We start from the raw sequence: 18897 nt of genomic DNA on the forward strand, positions 1-18897 counted from the left end.
ATCATCATCTGTAATTAGTCACACTCCAATTACAGCTCAGTTTCACAGGTCCTAAGCCCATGTGTTTTAACTGGAGATGTAAATCTTTAAAAGTAAATGGGTCAAAACCAACAGGCAACCTCAAGGTTTGAAAAGTGAATCTTCTGTGAAAGTGCCTTGAACATGGATTTTTTTTTTTTACAGACTGCAGGGCCAACTGCAAATGAACTTACTTCTCATTTGATTTACTACCAAATGGTCTCAATGGTTAGTTCAATAGGTATCATTTAAAACAGCACCAGTGCAAATTGATTGAATAGTAGTCTACGAAAAAATGATCTTGCTGCTCTCTTGATTTATTACCTCAGTAAACATTTACTAATATGTTTACGGTCTCAATAAATAGTTTCTATTCGTCTTTTCTGCAACATGATATACATTTTCAAAATGTTGGTCCGGTTTAAAGTAAAATAGACAACAAAGCAGGGTTTGCTTATGGAGCAAGGCTACCGTGTGAAGGACAAGTTGCCACCACCATGTTTTTCGTCAACATTTTCAAATGTATCTTCAATACATTAAAGTAAATGTTACATTTTAAATTGCCTAAGATGTCAGGATTTGGCTGTACTTAGCTCCACCCTTTCTTGTTCCAACAACCAAGATGGTGACAAAAAATTTGGGGCCTCAAAACAATACCCCACATAGCGGCTATGTCCATATGGAATCTTCGGTCATAACATTTGGTTAACAAATTTAAGGCATCAGGACAATATGTGGAAGGGTTGACGAAAATAAACTACAGTGTAAACCTTGATGGGGATCAAGGAATATGTAGGAACAACATTGTGATTCTATGTTGACATTAATATATAGCAATAGAGCTCAATAAGACAAAGGGACAAAGGATATAAGTTGCTTTTGGATATAAATACAACTTATTCTTTGAAGTACAGAGCAGGAAAGAGTTATGCTGTTTAATGTAGTAAATCTGAGGTTGGAGCCTCCTCTATGGTAGTGACTGGACGTTACCAACACAAAGAGCTTCACTATGACACCAACGATGCTGTGCTTCTGTAGAAACGTTCAGTGGAATATAAACAGTAAATGCAAAGGGTAAATTATAGTCTGCCTCTGCAGGGCCCAGAATACAGTCTAAACGCCCAGAGTAAACCACCAACCAAAGAGAAAGAGGGATGGAGAGAGGGAGGGAACCATTATAACCAGTGATTTACCAATTTACATCTAAAACACCCAAAGATTAAAAGAAATGCTGATTGAATTAACAATAGAAGTACCGTTGAATACCTAAATGTCTTATCACAACTATCTACTTTCTTTACAAGTAAGGTGTGTTGTAGTACAACGGACCAATTGAAGACATAGTTGTTTCTAGAAATGAATGGAAAGGAAACCCCTGATTGATGTTTTAGCCTCTAAATGCAGACTGGATTTGCTCAGAGGTCAACATTTTCAGCCACAGGCATTCTTACACAAATAGAGACTATTGTGTGTGAACCGAGAAACACACACACAGACACAAACAATTCTCACAATGATATATTCTAACATGTGCGTTTCCGTTTTGTGCAAATGCTGCCAGATGGCCAGAGCGTGTGTGTGTATGAGTGTGGATTTGCACTGGAGCTTGCCACTCATTTAAAAAGCATTAGAAAGCCTGGGAAGCTGTGTATCAGCATAATAGCGCTCAGAAAAAAGTGTTTGTAGTTTCTTCCAGCGCTCTTCAAAGGAAACAGTTCAAGAAAAAGTGTCGCACAAAGGCCAGTAATGGAATCAAAGACTTTTTGTTAACAATGCAGTTCTTGCAAGCCATGCACAATAACTGTGTGTCTCATCATAAGGACAGCAATGGTTCTTTGCTTTTAAATACTAATGAAAATCATGTTATTTGTCATAGTGATTCAAGGTGAAGAGGTCAGTCCTTAGCAGCTGGAAGTATCTCCAACATGCATTATTTGTATTGGCCAAAAGGGGGCGAATAAGAAGTAGTCCAATTGAATGGAAGTGTATGAGAAAAGGACTCTACTTTTCTATTGATATATTACTTCAATAAACATTAATTTATCAATGTGTGGTCTCAGTCACTAGTGTGTATTCTTCTTCAATGTGGCATGATGTTCTTCATCTAAATTATGGTCCGAATTACAGATCAATTCACGACAAAGCAGGGTATGCTTTATTGTGAGGCAACCTTGTCATTAACAAGCTGCTACCACGGCACCATTATCATGGCATTGGTAAGCTTTCGGTTTTACATAAAAACACACTAAAGAAATTTAGCTGTTCCTTTTTTTCCTATTAAGAACATGTTTCTAAGTATGTTTTGGCAAGCCAAAATGAGCATCACAATTAATTTGAATTAGGAATGGACTTTGCCAACCTGGCTGCAGTACATGGCCACGCTTGGTCCCGCTCCTTCCCAGCTCTACCCTCTCTTTCAAATAGGGTTGAGATTGACAGCAGAGATGCAACATGTGAGGCTTTTAACAGCAGTCCACAAACCAAAGGGTTTAGGTCTACTCAACATTGTTTTATGTAGTCTACGGTTCAAGCGAAAACGTGCTTCCGACCAAAAGCAAAATGTCTTGTCCAGCTTATACTACACAGTGGAAATAATATTTAAACAAGCTTGAGAATCTTTTGTGACGAGCACTAGAATGTCAGTCATTGGGATGCAAGCTAGAGTAGCGCAACTAATGCTGGTATAGTCCCCACACCACCAAGTTTCAAGCAGAATATTTATGTAGAAATTTAAATTCATTTAAATTTGTTCAATACTTTGCAACGGAGCTGACAGCTGCATATCTAGTCATGCAGTATTTAATGAGCATGCAACATTTGCATCAGTAGGAAGATCTATTACATGAAACCAAGCACTCTTAATCCAATAAAACAGCTCTATGTAAGAAGCTGATGTGACAGTTCCAATATGAGCAGTGATGATCCTATTGTTTGTCTGCATAAAGACAGGGGAAACGCTCTAAATGTATTTATTTAAATAAGATCACGTGAAATGTCCACGTAAGCATCCATTAGTGGGAGTATATAATAAAAGACAACGTGTGAAAGAGACAGTCAATTGTTTTGTGCTGGATTCTGCGGTCCTTATCATAATGGGTAATGGCTAAAAACGTGAGAAGTTGCTAACACTGCACCTGGAAGAACTGTAGAAACAGTATCATATTCCAGCCCCAAAGAGCCAAATGTGTCACAGTTTCCAAATCAAAAACACCAGTATGGTCTTCAAATATAATTAGACAAGATTCAAAAGGATAGACAAGGAACAAAATCTGTGTTTTGTAGCCAAGAGCTTTCAGCACCTGCAGAAAGAGTACACACACTACCCCACATTCCAGTCCACTAACTATGTCAGGGTACACATATTTCTCCAACAAAGGATATTGATTGGACAGTAACTTAGAAAAGGGGGAGAAGAAAACTCTGATCCATTGCGGATACTCCGGTTTTGTAACTTCTTGGCCAATTTCCAGCTCAGAGCCATCCCATCACCTTGAGCCGAGTCAGCTGAGAATCATATTGCATTTGTTCTCATGAAATGCAGGCTGTTGATCTCCCATGTGGTGCCAAATAGAAATAGACATACAAATAGCCAATCATTATGATAACATTTTGCTTAAAAGAAGAACTAAATCAGTATTTCCTGCTTCTTGGGTGGCGGCTGAGTTATTGATGATCAAAACCAATGATACAAATGTATCTAATGGGTGCTTACAGCTGCATTCTGTCACAATGCACTGATAACTTACTTTATAACACTTTGTCTGTAGCTTTTGCCATTTTTTGTATCATTAACCATAACAATGAATTCACCAAAGTAATTGCTGAGATTTTGTGACATGGTGCCCTGACTTTAATGAAGTTGCACAGATCAATAAAACACAAGAAATCAATCGGACAGGATACAAGCAAGCTAACAGTTTAGCAGGATTAAACTTCTTTTTAAATCGTCACCATTTTGTGGTCTAGGAGGGGACTATAAAGAGCATAACAACCAACAATAAAGCTTAGCTCTAAGTGAAAAAAAAAGAGTCCTCAACCCTGGAAATGAGTTAGCATTGTATCCCTTTTGGCAACGTTTTTTGAATGTGTTAAGCTAAAGATAATTTTCTAGTTGTGTTCAACGATATAAAAAACATCAGTAATAACCCACTGGTGTATCTCTGAAAACTTCTATTTGTCTTAAAAACAGCGGTTGCTAAAAAGTGGCTAAGTGAGACTACTAAATGCCATCATGCCGAACATTAGCGCCCTTTAGCTTAGCAGTGGTAATGCACAGTCATGCGAGCATGATGTATGTTGTTTATAGCCTTTAACATGAGCTTTAAGTTCTTGCAATTGCATTTAAATTGTGTGAATATGTAGAGAATATCCTGCTGAAAAAAATGTGTAAACGTGTTTGTCAGATCCTATTTTCAGAAATATTCTAAAATTGAATGTAAAAACCCCCCTGTTTTTTTGTTGTTGAGGGAACCCCTGCTTTGTAGGCGGGAATACAAAAACCAATCATCACTGCACCACTCTATAGTGAAACGGAGTAAACGGGAAAAGGTGCTAATTAACTTTTAATGCACAATAAAACAGTATGTGCACAACTATGGCAAAGGCAGTGAGACAAAATGTAAGCAGGAAGTGGGTCTGTGTTTACACCAGAGAGTTGTACTATAATTCAGATTTTTCTTCCAAGCAAATTAACTAAAATAAAGGATTGTTTACAACATGTCTAATCAATCATGTTTCCTGCACCATCTCCCATTCAGAATGATAGCAAAAACTACAAAAACATGACCCAATTTGTAAAACAATTAGAACTTCCCTTTATTGCCCTTTAGGACTGCACATGATTGGTCCATTCCAGAATATACAATACAGGGCTTATTCACAGACGAGCTATAATTACTAAGTTTACGAGGCTTTGTTACTCATGTTCGTTAGTCCTTATGCAAACTGTCTCGTGAAAACACACAGATGGAGAGACACCATGCACCCAGTCATGTGTCTGTCTTCTATAAGCACAGCATATCAGAGTGTCAGTCTTTACCCGCAGCCTGTTATCTCTGCCAACGCCGCACCATGTGCTTTCTTTCACATGAGCACAGAGGCTCCTTTGACCAATTTACCAAATTATAGCCCACTCCTTTAGGAAGGCAGAGGTAGCCAGCATTCTGGGAGTTTCCCCCTTTGAGTGGCGGGGATAAACGTAGCCCAAAAGCAGGACCTCTGGGGAAATGACCCAGGGCTAAATATACAGCGGAGCATCTTTAAAGCTCGAGACGCAGCCGGTTTAGCCCGGCCCAGCCTGCTGTGTGTGTGTGCTGTGTGTGGACAGCATGGTGGTTAAAATCACCGCTTTGGGTGTGTGAGAGTGGTTGTGAGACCAGGAAAAGAGAGAGTTTACGCTGTGAGGGGAAACAGACAACACCGATTTGAAACATTTCAGTGTTTATGTTCGGTCAGAGTGCTGAGCATGTGATAACTGGTGAGTGTGAGAAACTGGAGAAATGAAAGAAAATCCTTGAATTATTATTCAAAGCTACAATGTGTATCTACATGACTGTGTGTTTGTGGTTGTGTGTTGGTTAACCAGCAGAACATCACAAACTTTATTAATCCCACAAGGGGAAATTCAGTTTACACTCTGTAAGTATACGTACACGCAGTACAAATACACATGGTAGGGTCTGAAATACAAATTTTATATAAAAATATACATGTTAGGGTCCTAAATACACACGTTCTCTGTACAAATACACATGATAGGGTATGAAATACACACGTGGTTCCAATCCATATTCTGTAGTTGGATCTTTCTGGACTTGAACCGGCAACCCTTTGGTCCCCAAGTTCCCTTTCCCTATATACTAAGTTACTGCTGGATGTTTTCCCCGTAGTGGCTGTGTGTAAAATGAATGGTATATTATTTTTTCTCATTTTTATCAAAAACTCATTGACATTCTAAAGAGCCAGGAACCTTTACAAGTAATTGACAAGTTTGTCCGTTTGACAAGGAAGTAGTGTAAAACTCTAGAACGAGGTAAATTGGACAAGCAGTTCTGTCCCTTATGGTATTTTTCTTTATTTGTTCGTCGCATCATTCTTTCATTTATACATTTGTTTTAATGGAAGATATGAAAGAATGTTTAATATCTATTTTAAGTTGTTTTTAAAGGGCCAGTGTGCAGTGTTTAGGGAATCTATTGGAGAAACATATTATCATTTGTATAGTTTAATACTGTAAGCGTGTAATGACCTGAAAATAAGAATTGTTGTGGGTTCTTTTGTAGCTTGGAATGAGCCCTTCATATCTACATAGGAAGCAGGTCTTTTTAAAAGAGTGTGTGGTGCTGCATTGCTAGATTTCAGAGTTGCATCGAATAGAATGTTGCATGCAAATGGTTGTTGTTCCAGTGGTGGTGAGGCCCAAAGTCATATCTTTCCCTTCTTGCTCCACCCCTAGCAGAGTACGTGTAGTCTCACACAAAACACATGGAAAGTTTTGCTGTTGTTGTCAGAGTATATCCCCGTATGTGTGAGTCAGACCAAGGGTGTGTGCCGAGAGATGCCACTCATCGTCTCCACCCTTACTCCGGTACAACCCCGTTCATTATTTAGGACAATACTTTGGAAACACACCACCTCTACTCCTATGTTTACACTGCGTCTTTAAATATCTCCCACTCTGAGATCCTTCTTAGACATGCCTCGATGTGCTTGTGTTTTCAGTAAACGGCCAAAATGAGGCAATTTTATTTTTTCTTTGATGAGATATTATGCAGCTTCCTCGCGGCAGAATAGATTAAAGAAAAAACGTGCTTGCAGAGATTGAACACAAATACCCAACAAGTCAGCATTGTTGTAGTTCTCTGAAGCTTGATGACTGATTTATGCCTCGATGAAAATTCCCAAAATAATAATACATACTACTGAGAAAAGTAATAAAAAACTCCAATAAATAGTGAATATTTGGTGTTTGAGCTGTCACTGTTGTGGTTGTCTCAAATTAAATAGCAAATAAGTTGTCACAAAAAGTAATTGCCTTTAAACTGACACTTCTAGTGTTTATGTGTTGGTATGTGTCAAACACTATCCATCGCTGTCTATGAGCGGACACAGTGGGCTGTGATGTAAAACAGTGCCTTCTATTGGTAGTTAAACAAACTTCAGGCCTACACTCTGCATTACATTGACGTAACGATGTTTAAACTGAAGCCGGTCCTTTACAGTTACATTTCTGCAGACACTGCAGAACAGGAACATGTGTTTTGTCACTCTGAGGAGCAGAGAGTAAGTTTAAAGTCTAACTGATGCTAATTCTTTCAGTGGCAGAGCTTCCAGAGTTTCTGTGAATATGTTTGTTTGCCTTCAAAGTGAAAGCACAGCTGTTTTGGCAGGAGACAAAGGTTTTCTCCTCTAGTGGCTTCCTAAAAAGGCAATGCTGCTGCACTAAAGCTGCACAAGAGACAAATCCTGCAGATGTTACATGTAATATTCAAAATGTGATGCTTAAAATTCTAATATTTTTATATTTTTTGTGCACTTTATAGAGTAAGTCTAAACATTCACACTTCTGCAAGTACACATTTTTCACCAAATTAATAGAGATAGCTGTCTGATATCGATATTTTTAACTACATGGCAATATGAAATAATGGAACACGAATAAACCCGATAAAGTAAACATAAAAATGAAAATGAAAATCAGATAGTGTTATTTTTAATCAAAGTTTTCCTCAAATCATAAACTTTGAGTCCTTCAACGTCAATACCACAATATTTAATAATGACCATATTCAAAACTATACCATAGGTTTACAAAGAATAATATCATACTAGTATATAGGCCTGGCCCTCTCAAGGACACACACACACACACACACACACACACACACACACACACACACACACACACACACACACACACACACACACACACACACACCCACAGCTTTTCCTCTCTCATGTTCTGTGCTCCTTCATCTGCAGCTTTCACACAGCCATGTCCCAGAAATGTAAACACAGCGCTGTAAGAGGGGTGGGAGGGGGGCTGTTTCCAGGGTTCGGGTTCAGATTGGAGTGTGTATGCTTATTCCCGTTCCCACCCCCCTCTGAGGTAGGGGGGCTTCCAACATGCCAGAGATCCCTGAGGACCAGCGGAGAGAAGAGGAGTGGAAGTCCTCGCTGTGGGAAAAAGCTTGGAGCCGTCTGCGACCCTAAACCACCTCTGCCTTCTCCTAGCACCCCCCCACACACACACCCCCCTAACCCAACCGTCCCTGCTTTAACTGATCCGCACCTGACCGCTCTCTGTTATGTAACCGAAGGCCTTCTGCAATGTGAGAGAGGAGGGACCCTCTGAATGCATCCGCCAAGTATTTTTACTCTGAGTGTGTCCATGTGTGTCCATCCGTGTGCGTGCATGCGTGTGTGTGGAAAAGGTCTACTCACACCTACACACTCACACAACTGCAAAACAAGTGGCTTTCTTCTCCTCCACTCTTAATCTTTCAACATTGCACATGTCCCAATATGGAAATAACAGAGGAACAAAATCAAAATAACCTTTATCAACAAAAAGGGGAAAGGGAATTGCGCAAGTCTTATGTTCTTCATCACTACCATGTATTATTTTAGTTTTTTTCCCCTTGTTTCCTTGTCCTAGCACCTTGAATTTGTCCTATGTGCGCAGAAACAAAAACACAGTTGTTTAGTGACATTGAGATTCCTAAACTACTCACATGCCCTGAAAATGTTTAGGTCACTACAGGGAAATGTTGTTGTCATGGTTTAAAGAGACCTAAACTGACAGTTGGGAGGAAATATTTGTACAACAAATCACTTAAATCAGCCACCTTATCCAGGACGTGTTTCTGTACCAACCTCATGCTATACCTTTGCAAATGAGAGCAGCCTACAAGGTACTCAGTAAAACACTAAAAGAGGCATTATTATTATTATTATTATTATTATTATTAGTATGTTCTATAGGTTTGTATGCATGTAAATGGTCTGGAAGACAATAAAAAACAACTATGTTAATAAATTGCACACACTAAATTGTACAGAAATAACTAAAGGGGCCATTGGAGACCTCCATCAAGGAGGTTTCTATAAGTGATTCTGATTCACTCCCCATATCCTTTTGGGGTTTTCTCTTTCCTGTAGTGTGTCCTATAGGATTTTGTTCATGTAAATGGTCTGCAAAGGCTAAAATACTGTACCTGTGTTCCCTCCAGAGGGATTTTCTCTTCAACACATTCCCCCCCTGCCTGAAAAGCCTCCATTGGACTCTTTTGTTTACTTCTGTAAAAAAGTGACATCACCATGTAACACTCTTGCTTCAATTGGCCGTCGCTCCAATGCTCTGTTCATGGTATCCTAAGAGGCGGGACATCTCTAAGCGGTTGACACAATCACAACAGAGCTGGCCAGCTAACCAATCAGAGCAGACTGAGCTCTGGTTTCAGACAGAGGGTGAAAAGAGGTGCTGCAGCACAGGCAGTATGAGAAAAATAAAGAGCTTTTTGAACATTAAAGCATGGAGACATGTCCAAATAGAGGCACGAAATACAAATATGAAACTCAAGATGAGCAGAATATGGACCCTTCAATAAAAAGTCAAACAATGCTGTTGATCTTCTGCTGAGGATATTTTTCTTTTAGTTGGGCAGATTAGCATGTTGACACTAAAGCTTTGGTAGCACAAAATAACCTCACTGTGAAAAGTTTTACTCTAAGCAATCAATGGTGCTGTTTATCAGAAGAAATATCTAAACTGCAAGTGTTGATGGGTAAAAATGAAGGATGTTGGAGTCTGAGAACCAGCAGTTAAAGTTTGGAAAGCCTTACACAACAAATCAGTCTGAATGTGACCACAGTTTGAACTAAACTGTACTTTCTTACACTGGAAGGAACACTGGTGAGGGTAAATTACAGCATAGCGTGCAGAGTAGTGCATTATGATAATAGGTATAGGGACTGGGATTGTTTTAACTCTGAAACACCTCACTTGGTGGGATGACTTCATAAAAATGCAGTTTATAAGCCACTGTATGCTTGTAATTAGCAATGCAAACCAATGTAAATTACAGGTGTGTTCAAGTGTTTGACAGTAAAAAAAATCACTTTTTCCTATTTCTAAAGAGTAAATGAAAACTCATGTTTCCTTTAAATGATACAAAAGTACAGTTAATAATAAAAAAAGGTATGCTAATACATTGCACACACTACATTTTCCAGATATAACTAAAAGGGCAATTGCAAACCTCCACCAAGGCCATTTCTCTAAGTCAATCGGATTCACTCCAAAATATAATGGGTAAATTATTTTGAAAATCAGCCCATTTGTATGTCTCTGTATTCCTGCCAACAAACAGACAAACCGACTGACAAATAGACAAACTGAACAGTACACTTTACCAGATTGAAGGATGTTAAGTGTACAAAAAAAGTTAGATTTCAGAATCTTTTAGGGATCTAAGGTAAAGTTGTTCCCTTGTATTTCAAAAACCAACTAACAATACACCTACATTTTAGGTTAGGGTTGTCTAATAAAAGTGAGGGTTTGCATTTGCATCATAAATTATGATTAAAAAATGCTTCAAAGTGAGTTCCTCTCCAAGTTCCAGACAATACCATTTCTTTTGAAATCACTTTGCCCCAGTTTGGATCATTCTCTCTTTCTTCCATTTTAGCTGAAGTTGTTTCCTGCAGGAAAAGAAATGGCCATGACGTCTGTTCTTATGTAATATACTGCATATACCCTTGACTATGGGTGGATCATCACGTAGAACACATAAGCCTGATGCCTGCCTCCCTGTTCAATATGAAACAGTTATTTTACAGCCTAGTCCGTTCCCAGGGAATTGGGATCATACTGTATATCGTTACAGGATGCCTGGTTGGTGCTTGTATACAGAGCGTAACGCAGGGCACATCAGGGAAATATGTGTGGTTCTAAACACAGCGCTAATTGGACCACATCTAGACCATCTTTGCCCTGCAGTTACTCATTACTCAGCAATGTCCTGGCCCCGTTCCTCCACTACATAAGACCTAAAAAAAAACTGGATGACGTATGTGTTAGTGGTTTATGGTTTTCTGAGCACATATCTTTGCTTGTGGGTTCATGCATTCTTTATGTGTGTTTCTGGGGGGTTCAGATGTGCAGTCTACCTCACCAGAATACTTAATACACCTCGCTCACCCTCCATCCAGACATACAGGTTTTTGTGTCTGCGCAAAATAAAAACCTATTCCAGGCAGAGCTCGCTCAACATGAGGGCACATCTGAAGAATGCTCCCAGCATGCTTCACAGCACGTCCTAGTGCAGGGGTCTGGTAGGGGGTAATCACTTATGCCATCATCACAGTTGGATGGTATCTTACAACCACACCTCATCCATTAAAATGAATGGGCTGCCAGTTGGCATCACCTCCTCAAAGTGGGCTGTTTCCTAAATTCACTCCTTAATTAGTACCTAGTGGGTTCCTGTATTTGAATTAGGACTAAAAGGCTGCTAATTTCAAAATTACACACATTCTGCTTGTACATGCTGGTGCATTCAAGTCTTACACACTTCAATTTAGTCTCATTTCTTTCAGTTACCAAAAGTGTGGCTCTACAGACAATTTATCTGTTTCCTTTACCACTGGATCCATGGAAAGCCTAATGCAACTTTTTTCCCGTATGCACTACTATTTTCCTGCACCTGGAAACAGACTTTGATGTCTAAAATTGCTGGAATTTCCCAGCATAAGGTTAAAAAAACGGCAAATTTAAACAAGAATTAACATCTACAAGGGCCGGTGATACCATCTAAAACCCACAACACCTGCTCGATTTTAGTTTTAGTCATCATTGTTTGGATTTCCTTTCCTAAAGTCATAAAGATGTTTAGGTTTGTTGTTTAGTCTGAGAGTCAGTTAGACTGCAACAGGTGACAGCCGGGAAGTGACCACACACATCCACACACACACTTTTTGCATGTCTTAGTACAATCGTGCACTGAAGTTGTGTATGTCTGAACTGGGATAATCTTTCAATCAGAAGACTTGATCTGAAATCAGTAGTGACGGGTTAATAGGGCAGAAAAATGTGTTTTGCGGTAAACTAATTCTGAGATTAAGAAAGTCTTCCATCTAACCTGGGAGTGTAAAGAGTAGATAAAGGGCATGAGGTTACAGTATATTTCATGCATTGATTCTTTAATTCAACTTAGTAGTCCAATAAAAACTGTGAAATCCGGAGGCGGCACTTGTTATAGCTATGCCAAAAAACAGCTGCATGAAAATATTTCAATATCCTTCAGTGTGGAACAATATTATCAACTAATAAAGCTGTGTATTTCTTGTAGCTGGTCCCATCTGGGTGGAATGTTTGGATTCTCAAAAGAAAAAGTTATTTTTTTTAGTTAATAGTTGATGTTACAATCAGTCTGCACCTGAGTGAGGTGGTAAATCATGTTGCTGTCAGGCCGCAAGCGAAGGAGTTTACCAAACAAGGTGTTGCGGAGAGCTGACACACCCCTGGCTGGAGAGTTGCTGCAGGCTTGCATGCTCACACAACCAGGCATAAACATGCAGCATCTTCATGTCACACAAAACCCCTACCAGAGGCCCCGGCTGTGGCGCAACTGGCTGTGGCACCTGCACCATACGCCGGCGACCCGGGTTCGATTCCCGACCTTGTGGTCCTTTCCGGATCCCACCCCGACTCTCTCTCCAACTTTCCTGTCACACTCTCCACTGTCCTATCCGATTAAAGGCAAAAAGCCCCCAAAACAAATATCTTTAAAAAAAAAAAAAACCCTGACAGAGGGCTGACACATACTGTACGCACAAGCAGATATAACTTAGTCATTGTCAGTGTCAGTGAGATTGAAAACAGCACAACAGGTCAACTTCTTGCCCTGCTTCACATGCGGCTATATTATTTTATTTCATATTTTTAAAATCTTTCTAGGTCTAATAGACTGTATGACCAACTGATAAAGCCAGTTTTCTTATCCCTCCTTTCTCTGCGCTGGTAAAGGTACTCCAACAAATGTTTTAAACCTCAGCTCATCAGCATTTATGAGAGCAATCATCACCTTTAATGCATCCACTGAAGCCTCTGGGGAGACTGCTGTTGGCAAGCTAGGATAAAAGTGATAAAATGGAGGCAGATGCCCTGCAGCTTTTATTTCCTGCAGCCTTTTCAAGCTGTTAAAACAGATCATTGATGGGGAAGAGCATATTCTATTCTGTGATTGCGTTGACTCACTAAAGTCTGAGTTAACTGCGCCAAACTACTAATCAAACAAATGTTTTCGTCAGATGTGGTCATAATTAAACAAAGCTGCATTGTCAATTATAATTTGTGGGGGAAATATGTTCACCGTGATTTAGGTTATTATGGACATAACAGATGAGTTTCCAATTCAAATCCAGGGAAGTGTCAAAATGCTTGACTTACAGCTTACTGTGCGTCTGATGCGTAACATACTAAACGTATGTACATGTGCAATATAACAAATATACTTATTTGAACCCAAACCATGATATTGTACTGACGTAACTGAATTAACAAAAATATGGATGGGAGTTGTTGCTCCTCTTTAGAATGAAATAATTAGAAAGATACATAATATAAGTAAACATATTTATTCAAACATGAGAAATAAAATCAAGAATTTGCAATAAAAAGATTTTAAAAATTAAAATACAATTTCTATTTAAAGATAAAAGAGAATAATATGTATTTAAAAAATTAAGTTAAAGTTAAAATGTACACATCGTACCATGTTTATTACAATGGATACAGTTGTGTATTAGTAGCATAGGTCATTTGTCGCCATCGCAGTTCAGATTAAACAACGTGTGAAAACTGCCACTGTAATCCGGGATTCCAATTCAAAATACTATTGAGAAAGCAGTTTAGGTATGGGAAATTTATTTTTTACTAATTGAAGGTTTGCGTGCAGTTTTGTGATGAAAAAATTAAACTTAGCTGTACTAAAGATGCTGTGGTCGTACCTGAAGTTGAAGGACATATGCCCAAAAAGTTAGCTCTGTCAGCTAAGAATTAGCAGCAATAACAGATTCCAGGATAAGTCAGTGGCATGTAATGTGTATGTCATATGGAGGCCCAACATGTAGAGCATGTTTTTGCACTCTGTGTCTGAATGTGTTCGTTTCAGGGATCAAAGAGCTCAGGTCCAGAGCAGCCCTTTAACAATGTCCAGAAAGCTTAGCCCACTCGGCTGCACATCTTAAACAGATGCCTTCATGTAGAAAGCATCTAGTGTGAAAGCATCTGCAGAGGATAATAACATGTTCCTGCTTCATCACTGCAGCTTTTATGAAAGAAAAACAGGACATTTCGAGACATATTTTCTCTGTGAGCGCAGCGAAGTGCAGGGGATATTTGCTTTGGTTTGTCAGGCATCCAAAACCATTTAAACACACAACATACGAGAAAGAGAGTGAGCAAGTGATCTGCAAGTCTCACACGGCTTCTAATGCCAATACCAAATAAGGCAACAGAGCATGCATGTTTTTTTTTTATTGCCCTCGCAAAATCACTTTCATAGTCAGACTCAGACTTAAGCACTAAAAGACGTCATCATGATAAAGCAGGTTCAAGGACATATGAAGCCTGAGGATGTCTATGTTTCCATGCAACAGCAGTGAATGGAACAAAAACTTCACAGAAAACCAACAACGGACAGACAATAGTTGAAGAATAATCTGCTTCATTTATATATCCCCAAACCCCATGTTTGTCTCAAGGGTCTTTCAGATAATGGTCCATTATGCTCAATGGTAACTACCTTGTTAGTGCTGCTGATAGAGGCCGTTACTTTGCAACACTGTTTGCAATAATGCAACAGGAAGGACCCAATCATGCCTGCTGAGCACGTACAGCATGGAAGCAATTACTAAGACAAAACGAAAAATGTGTTACTTACCAGCTCATAGTTTGTTGCTGGAACACAAGATGAAGACACCTAAAAACAGAAACAGAACTGGTCAGCCACACTGTTGCTTACGTGCAGTTATTTTTATTGCATGAACATTGTAAACCGCAATGGACTTTACACATTAAACCTGCATCCATTGCATTAAGGTCCGGATTTATGGCTCCGTATCTTGAAAGTGTAACCAGTGCACTGAAAAAAACGTTGACTTAAATCAATGTATTTTGTAAAAAAACGTACACATTATTGTATTAGATTAGTTGGAAGCAATTATATTTCATTTTAATAAAAAGTAATAGGTTCAACTTAATACTATTGCTTTCAACTAACCTAATACAATCACTGTATGTGGAACCTGATAATATAATACATTTAATTCAAGTCAATGTTTATTTTTTTCAGTGTGTGATTTAACATTTCTTCAATGTTGTCAGACTGTATGCAGATGCAAATCAGAGGGACTTAAATCTAAACACATTTCACCAAATTCAAGCAAAATGGTACACTTGTAGAAATGAACCAACAAAGGATCATTGCCAGACTTGTTTGCCTCCTTGAATTTGTTGTTTTGGTTTTACCACCCAAAATTCTCACCGATGCAGCAGGCCTACATATAAGGCAAATATTTTAGTGAGAAAACTCTGATTAAAACTATTTGCACTACGTGCCCAATACTAAACATCAACATATACTGTTAGCAGTTAGCTAGTGAAAAAAAGTGCAACATTTATCAGCCAAAGGGCCAGATGCTAATCGCTATCAATCAGCAGGATTTAAAAACAGGTGCATATTTGCAAACATGTTAGCCATAAATGTCAATATTACATAACAAACATTACAGCAGCTTGTTTTGCTGCCCTCGAGTGGCCAAAAAAATTCAAGTAAGGTTGTTTGTGATGATGTTAACCATTTGCAGAATTTCAATCATCATGGAGCTATGTTTAGAATTGGTACTGGTCAAGCTTTCCCACCTAACTAATGGCTAGAAAACTTAGCAGTGTTGTCATATTCAAAAGACAAGGTAAAGACAGTGTTATGGGATACAATAACCTAACAACTATACCACCAAAGCTCTCCACACTGTATGATAACAGAACTGTTATATCAGCATAGGGCAGGCCGTGGTGGAGACGCTCCAACAGAACTCATGATCCGTCAAATGCCGGGCTAATCCGATTACCATCCGACAGTTTCCCTAATCATTCCTTGGGCTTGGAGCTAAAGCATGAGGCTGATAAACAGGAAGGATATAATGATCGCAAACAGAAGAGCCAAATGAAGTGCTTCCAGGAAAACATGGCCGCTTGATGAGGGTGAACACAAATAGGATGTCACTCCTGACGTTTCCTTCCTGTGCACGCCTGCGTTCTGTCCATTTACTTCTGTTTTACCATCTGTCTTCTGAACCTGCACACAGAGGATAATCTGGGCAAATAGAATTTTCTCCATTTAGTCATGTTCACCACCATTTCCTCTGCAGATAACTGACAAACAATAACACGGGACAGATTTATGATTCCAGTAGGCTTTTCACTTGTTGGTATCCTTCATAACTTCTTTTATTACTATCATGTTACCATGTCTGTTTTAGCTTTGAGAGATTAGGGCCTTGGGTTATCGCAACCGTTGACCTCCTAAAGCGTCTTTCATCTTTGCTACTACTCCACCACTCTCCTTATCCAATACTAATTGTGTCATTGAATGAACACAAGCCTCCTGCTCTGTTGGGGTCTGCTTTTCGTTACTCTTGGAGGAAGCACATTCCGAGTCTTCCCACAAACCAAAAATACAATTCTGTCCCCCTTGAACATTTCTTAACGTTTTGCCTTTTCTAAAACGATGGTGGCTTTTATTAAACTTTGTTGCAGCTTTCAGAAGGTTATTGGTCTAAAATTGGAGTTGGACACGCTTCCAGAATGTATCCCAGCTGAGGGCTGATTACCCTGAGATGCAATAATACCCAACCGAGGACTATATTTAATAGATCAGTATTTAACGGTTTGAAAACTAAGATAAAGCTATTTTGACTACACTGTATGAAAAAAATTTGGATGATTATAATTGATGTAAGATACATTATATTTATTTTATTATATTTATAATTTTCTCTTCGTTTTCAATGATGTACTCTTTTGGTTTACTTATTTGTTGTTTTTTCTGTTAATGTTGTGTGTTTATAGTCCTTTTTCTATTTTTGAATTAACTGGATTTTATGCAGTCAATTTGTTTTTCAGCAGTTGGCAAATGTAATACAATTCATATACAATTCTAGCAAATCTAGCATAGGTAAGGCCTTATCTCTAAGTCCGCCAATAAAGGATGCTTCCAAACCAAAAAAACAGACTATTGGAAGCAATTTGCTATGTTATGATGGCTGATTTTAAGGATGTGAAAATCACCTTGGTTCAAAGAAGTCTCTTTTAGATCTGTTGCTCTATCGGGAATACAGGAATGTTAACTCTAAACAGGAAATGTGCTTCTCGTAGCACAAGCAGTTGATATGAAAGGGGCAGAGCCTTTCAATGCAAGTTTGTAAGATGTTAACTACAAAATCTCCAATGTTCAGCCAAAATCTAATTGTTCCTGTGTGACTAATGTTTGTCATAGTTCCCAGACACGTTGTCTTACTGTATGTATCAACAGCCTACATGACTGATGGCAACATAGTGGAATGTGTCTCGTTTGTGATCATTGTGTCTGGCGTGGTGGAGTGTCTGGAGTTGACAGGATACTGTATCTCTGTCTGGCTCAGATCAGCTCCACTACAAGATATTCTAACCCTCTCGTAACCCCCTCTATTCCCCCAAACCCCCTTCCTTCTCCAACATCCTTATCACTCCATGCACAGCAACATGCCGTTCTTCTCTCAGAGGCCCTGCTCCTTTGGATGCCCCTCTCCTGCCCTGACTCCTCAGGCCTGGCCAGTGTTTCCACCTGACGCTGCCTCCGCCCTGCAAGCCTTTGACAGCTACTCCACCTGCAGTCAGAAATTGTTGAATGTGTTTGCATGCACGTAGCAAAGTTACGGCCAAATTCTCGGAGGAGCTTGTTAACATGTCAGAACATTATACATCCGAATGTAAAGATATCTAAAAAATGGTCTTAGTTTATGCTGTCGGCTCAGATAGTTAGTTGCGTTCTATTCAAAATCGGAAGTCTGATTTCCCAAGTTCCAAAGCAGAGATTTCAACAGTAACATCCACGGAAGTTGGAGTTCCCATTCAGAGGTAAATCTTTCCAAACCCTAGTTTAAAATCAAAGATGGCTACTCCACATATCAACAGCAGTGAAATATGTAGTTATATACTAATTATAACCACTTGTCTATTTGTGTCTCAGTCGTTCACAGAGATCTCTTTTTCTCTTTTCTCAATGTGATTGTGTGCACAAAATACCATGAAATACGTTGTTACATTTCTAACTGCTAATAATGGCTACCCCGGCTGGAAGTGGTATCGCTTTTTTGTACACCTTGTTATATTAGAGCATGTTGAACTAAGTTGTGGCGTGATAATGCGTTACTTCAAATTTCCATTTATCGGGTTTGCTTCTATTTATGTTTACATTGACACTTAGAGCCTGTACACTTCGCTTCACACACTCATCCACCCACGCTGGTGTTTCCACTTATGTTGACTGATAAGTGCTCTTCTCAGCTCTACTGTATGTGGGTGTGTACTGACAGTGATTGATTGACAGAACCCCCACTATGTTGTTTGATTTGGTGTGTCTGTCTGGTAGACGGACAACTTCGATGTTCTTATTAGTATATTGATTGGTGACCCCCTGACACTCCCACTGGAGCTCTGCTAAGCCTAATATACACCAATAAGAGCCAATATACCTTAATATCATACACACAATGCTATCAGTCTAATAATTGCTTACATTTTTGACACATCCTTAAACAATGCATTTATTAAAA

At 39.1% G+C, this 18897-nt stretch overlaps 1 protein-coding gene across 11 annotated transcripts in view; it reads right to left on the reverse strand.

Annotated features, from left to right (window-relative positions):
• The window catches only part of tns1b (tensin 1b), a 188262-nt gene that overhangs the window by 70027 nt on the left and 99338 nt on the right, over positions 1–18897 (reverse strand). For all 11 annotated transcript variants that reach the window (XM_063888454.1, XM_063888451.1, XM_063888455.1 and 8 more), the window contains one exon: positions 14964–15002. In XM_063888454.1, coding sequence (XP_063744524.1) covers positions 14964–15002 — 39 coding nt within the window. The remainder of the gene's footprint in view (positions 1–14963; positions 15003–18897) is intronic.

This window comes from Eleginops maclovinus, chromosome 7 (genome assembly GCF_036324505.1).
Source record: "Eleginops maclovinus isolate JMC-PN-2008 ecotype Puerto Natales chromosome 7, JC_Emac_rtc_rv5, whole genome shotgun sequence".
Lineage (NCBI taxonomy): Eukaryota > Metazoa > Chordata > Actinopteri > Perciformes > Eleginopidae > Eleginops > Eleginops maclovinus.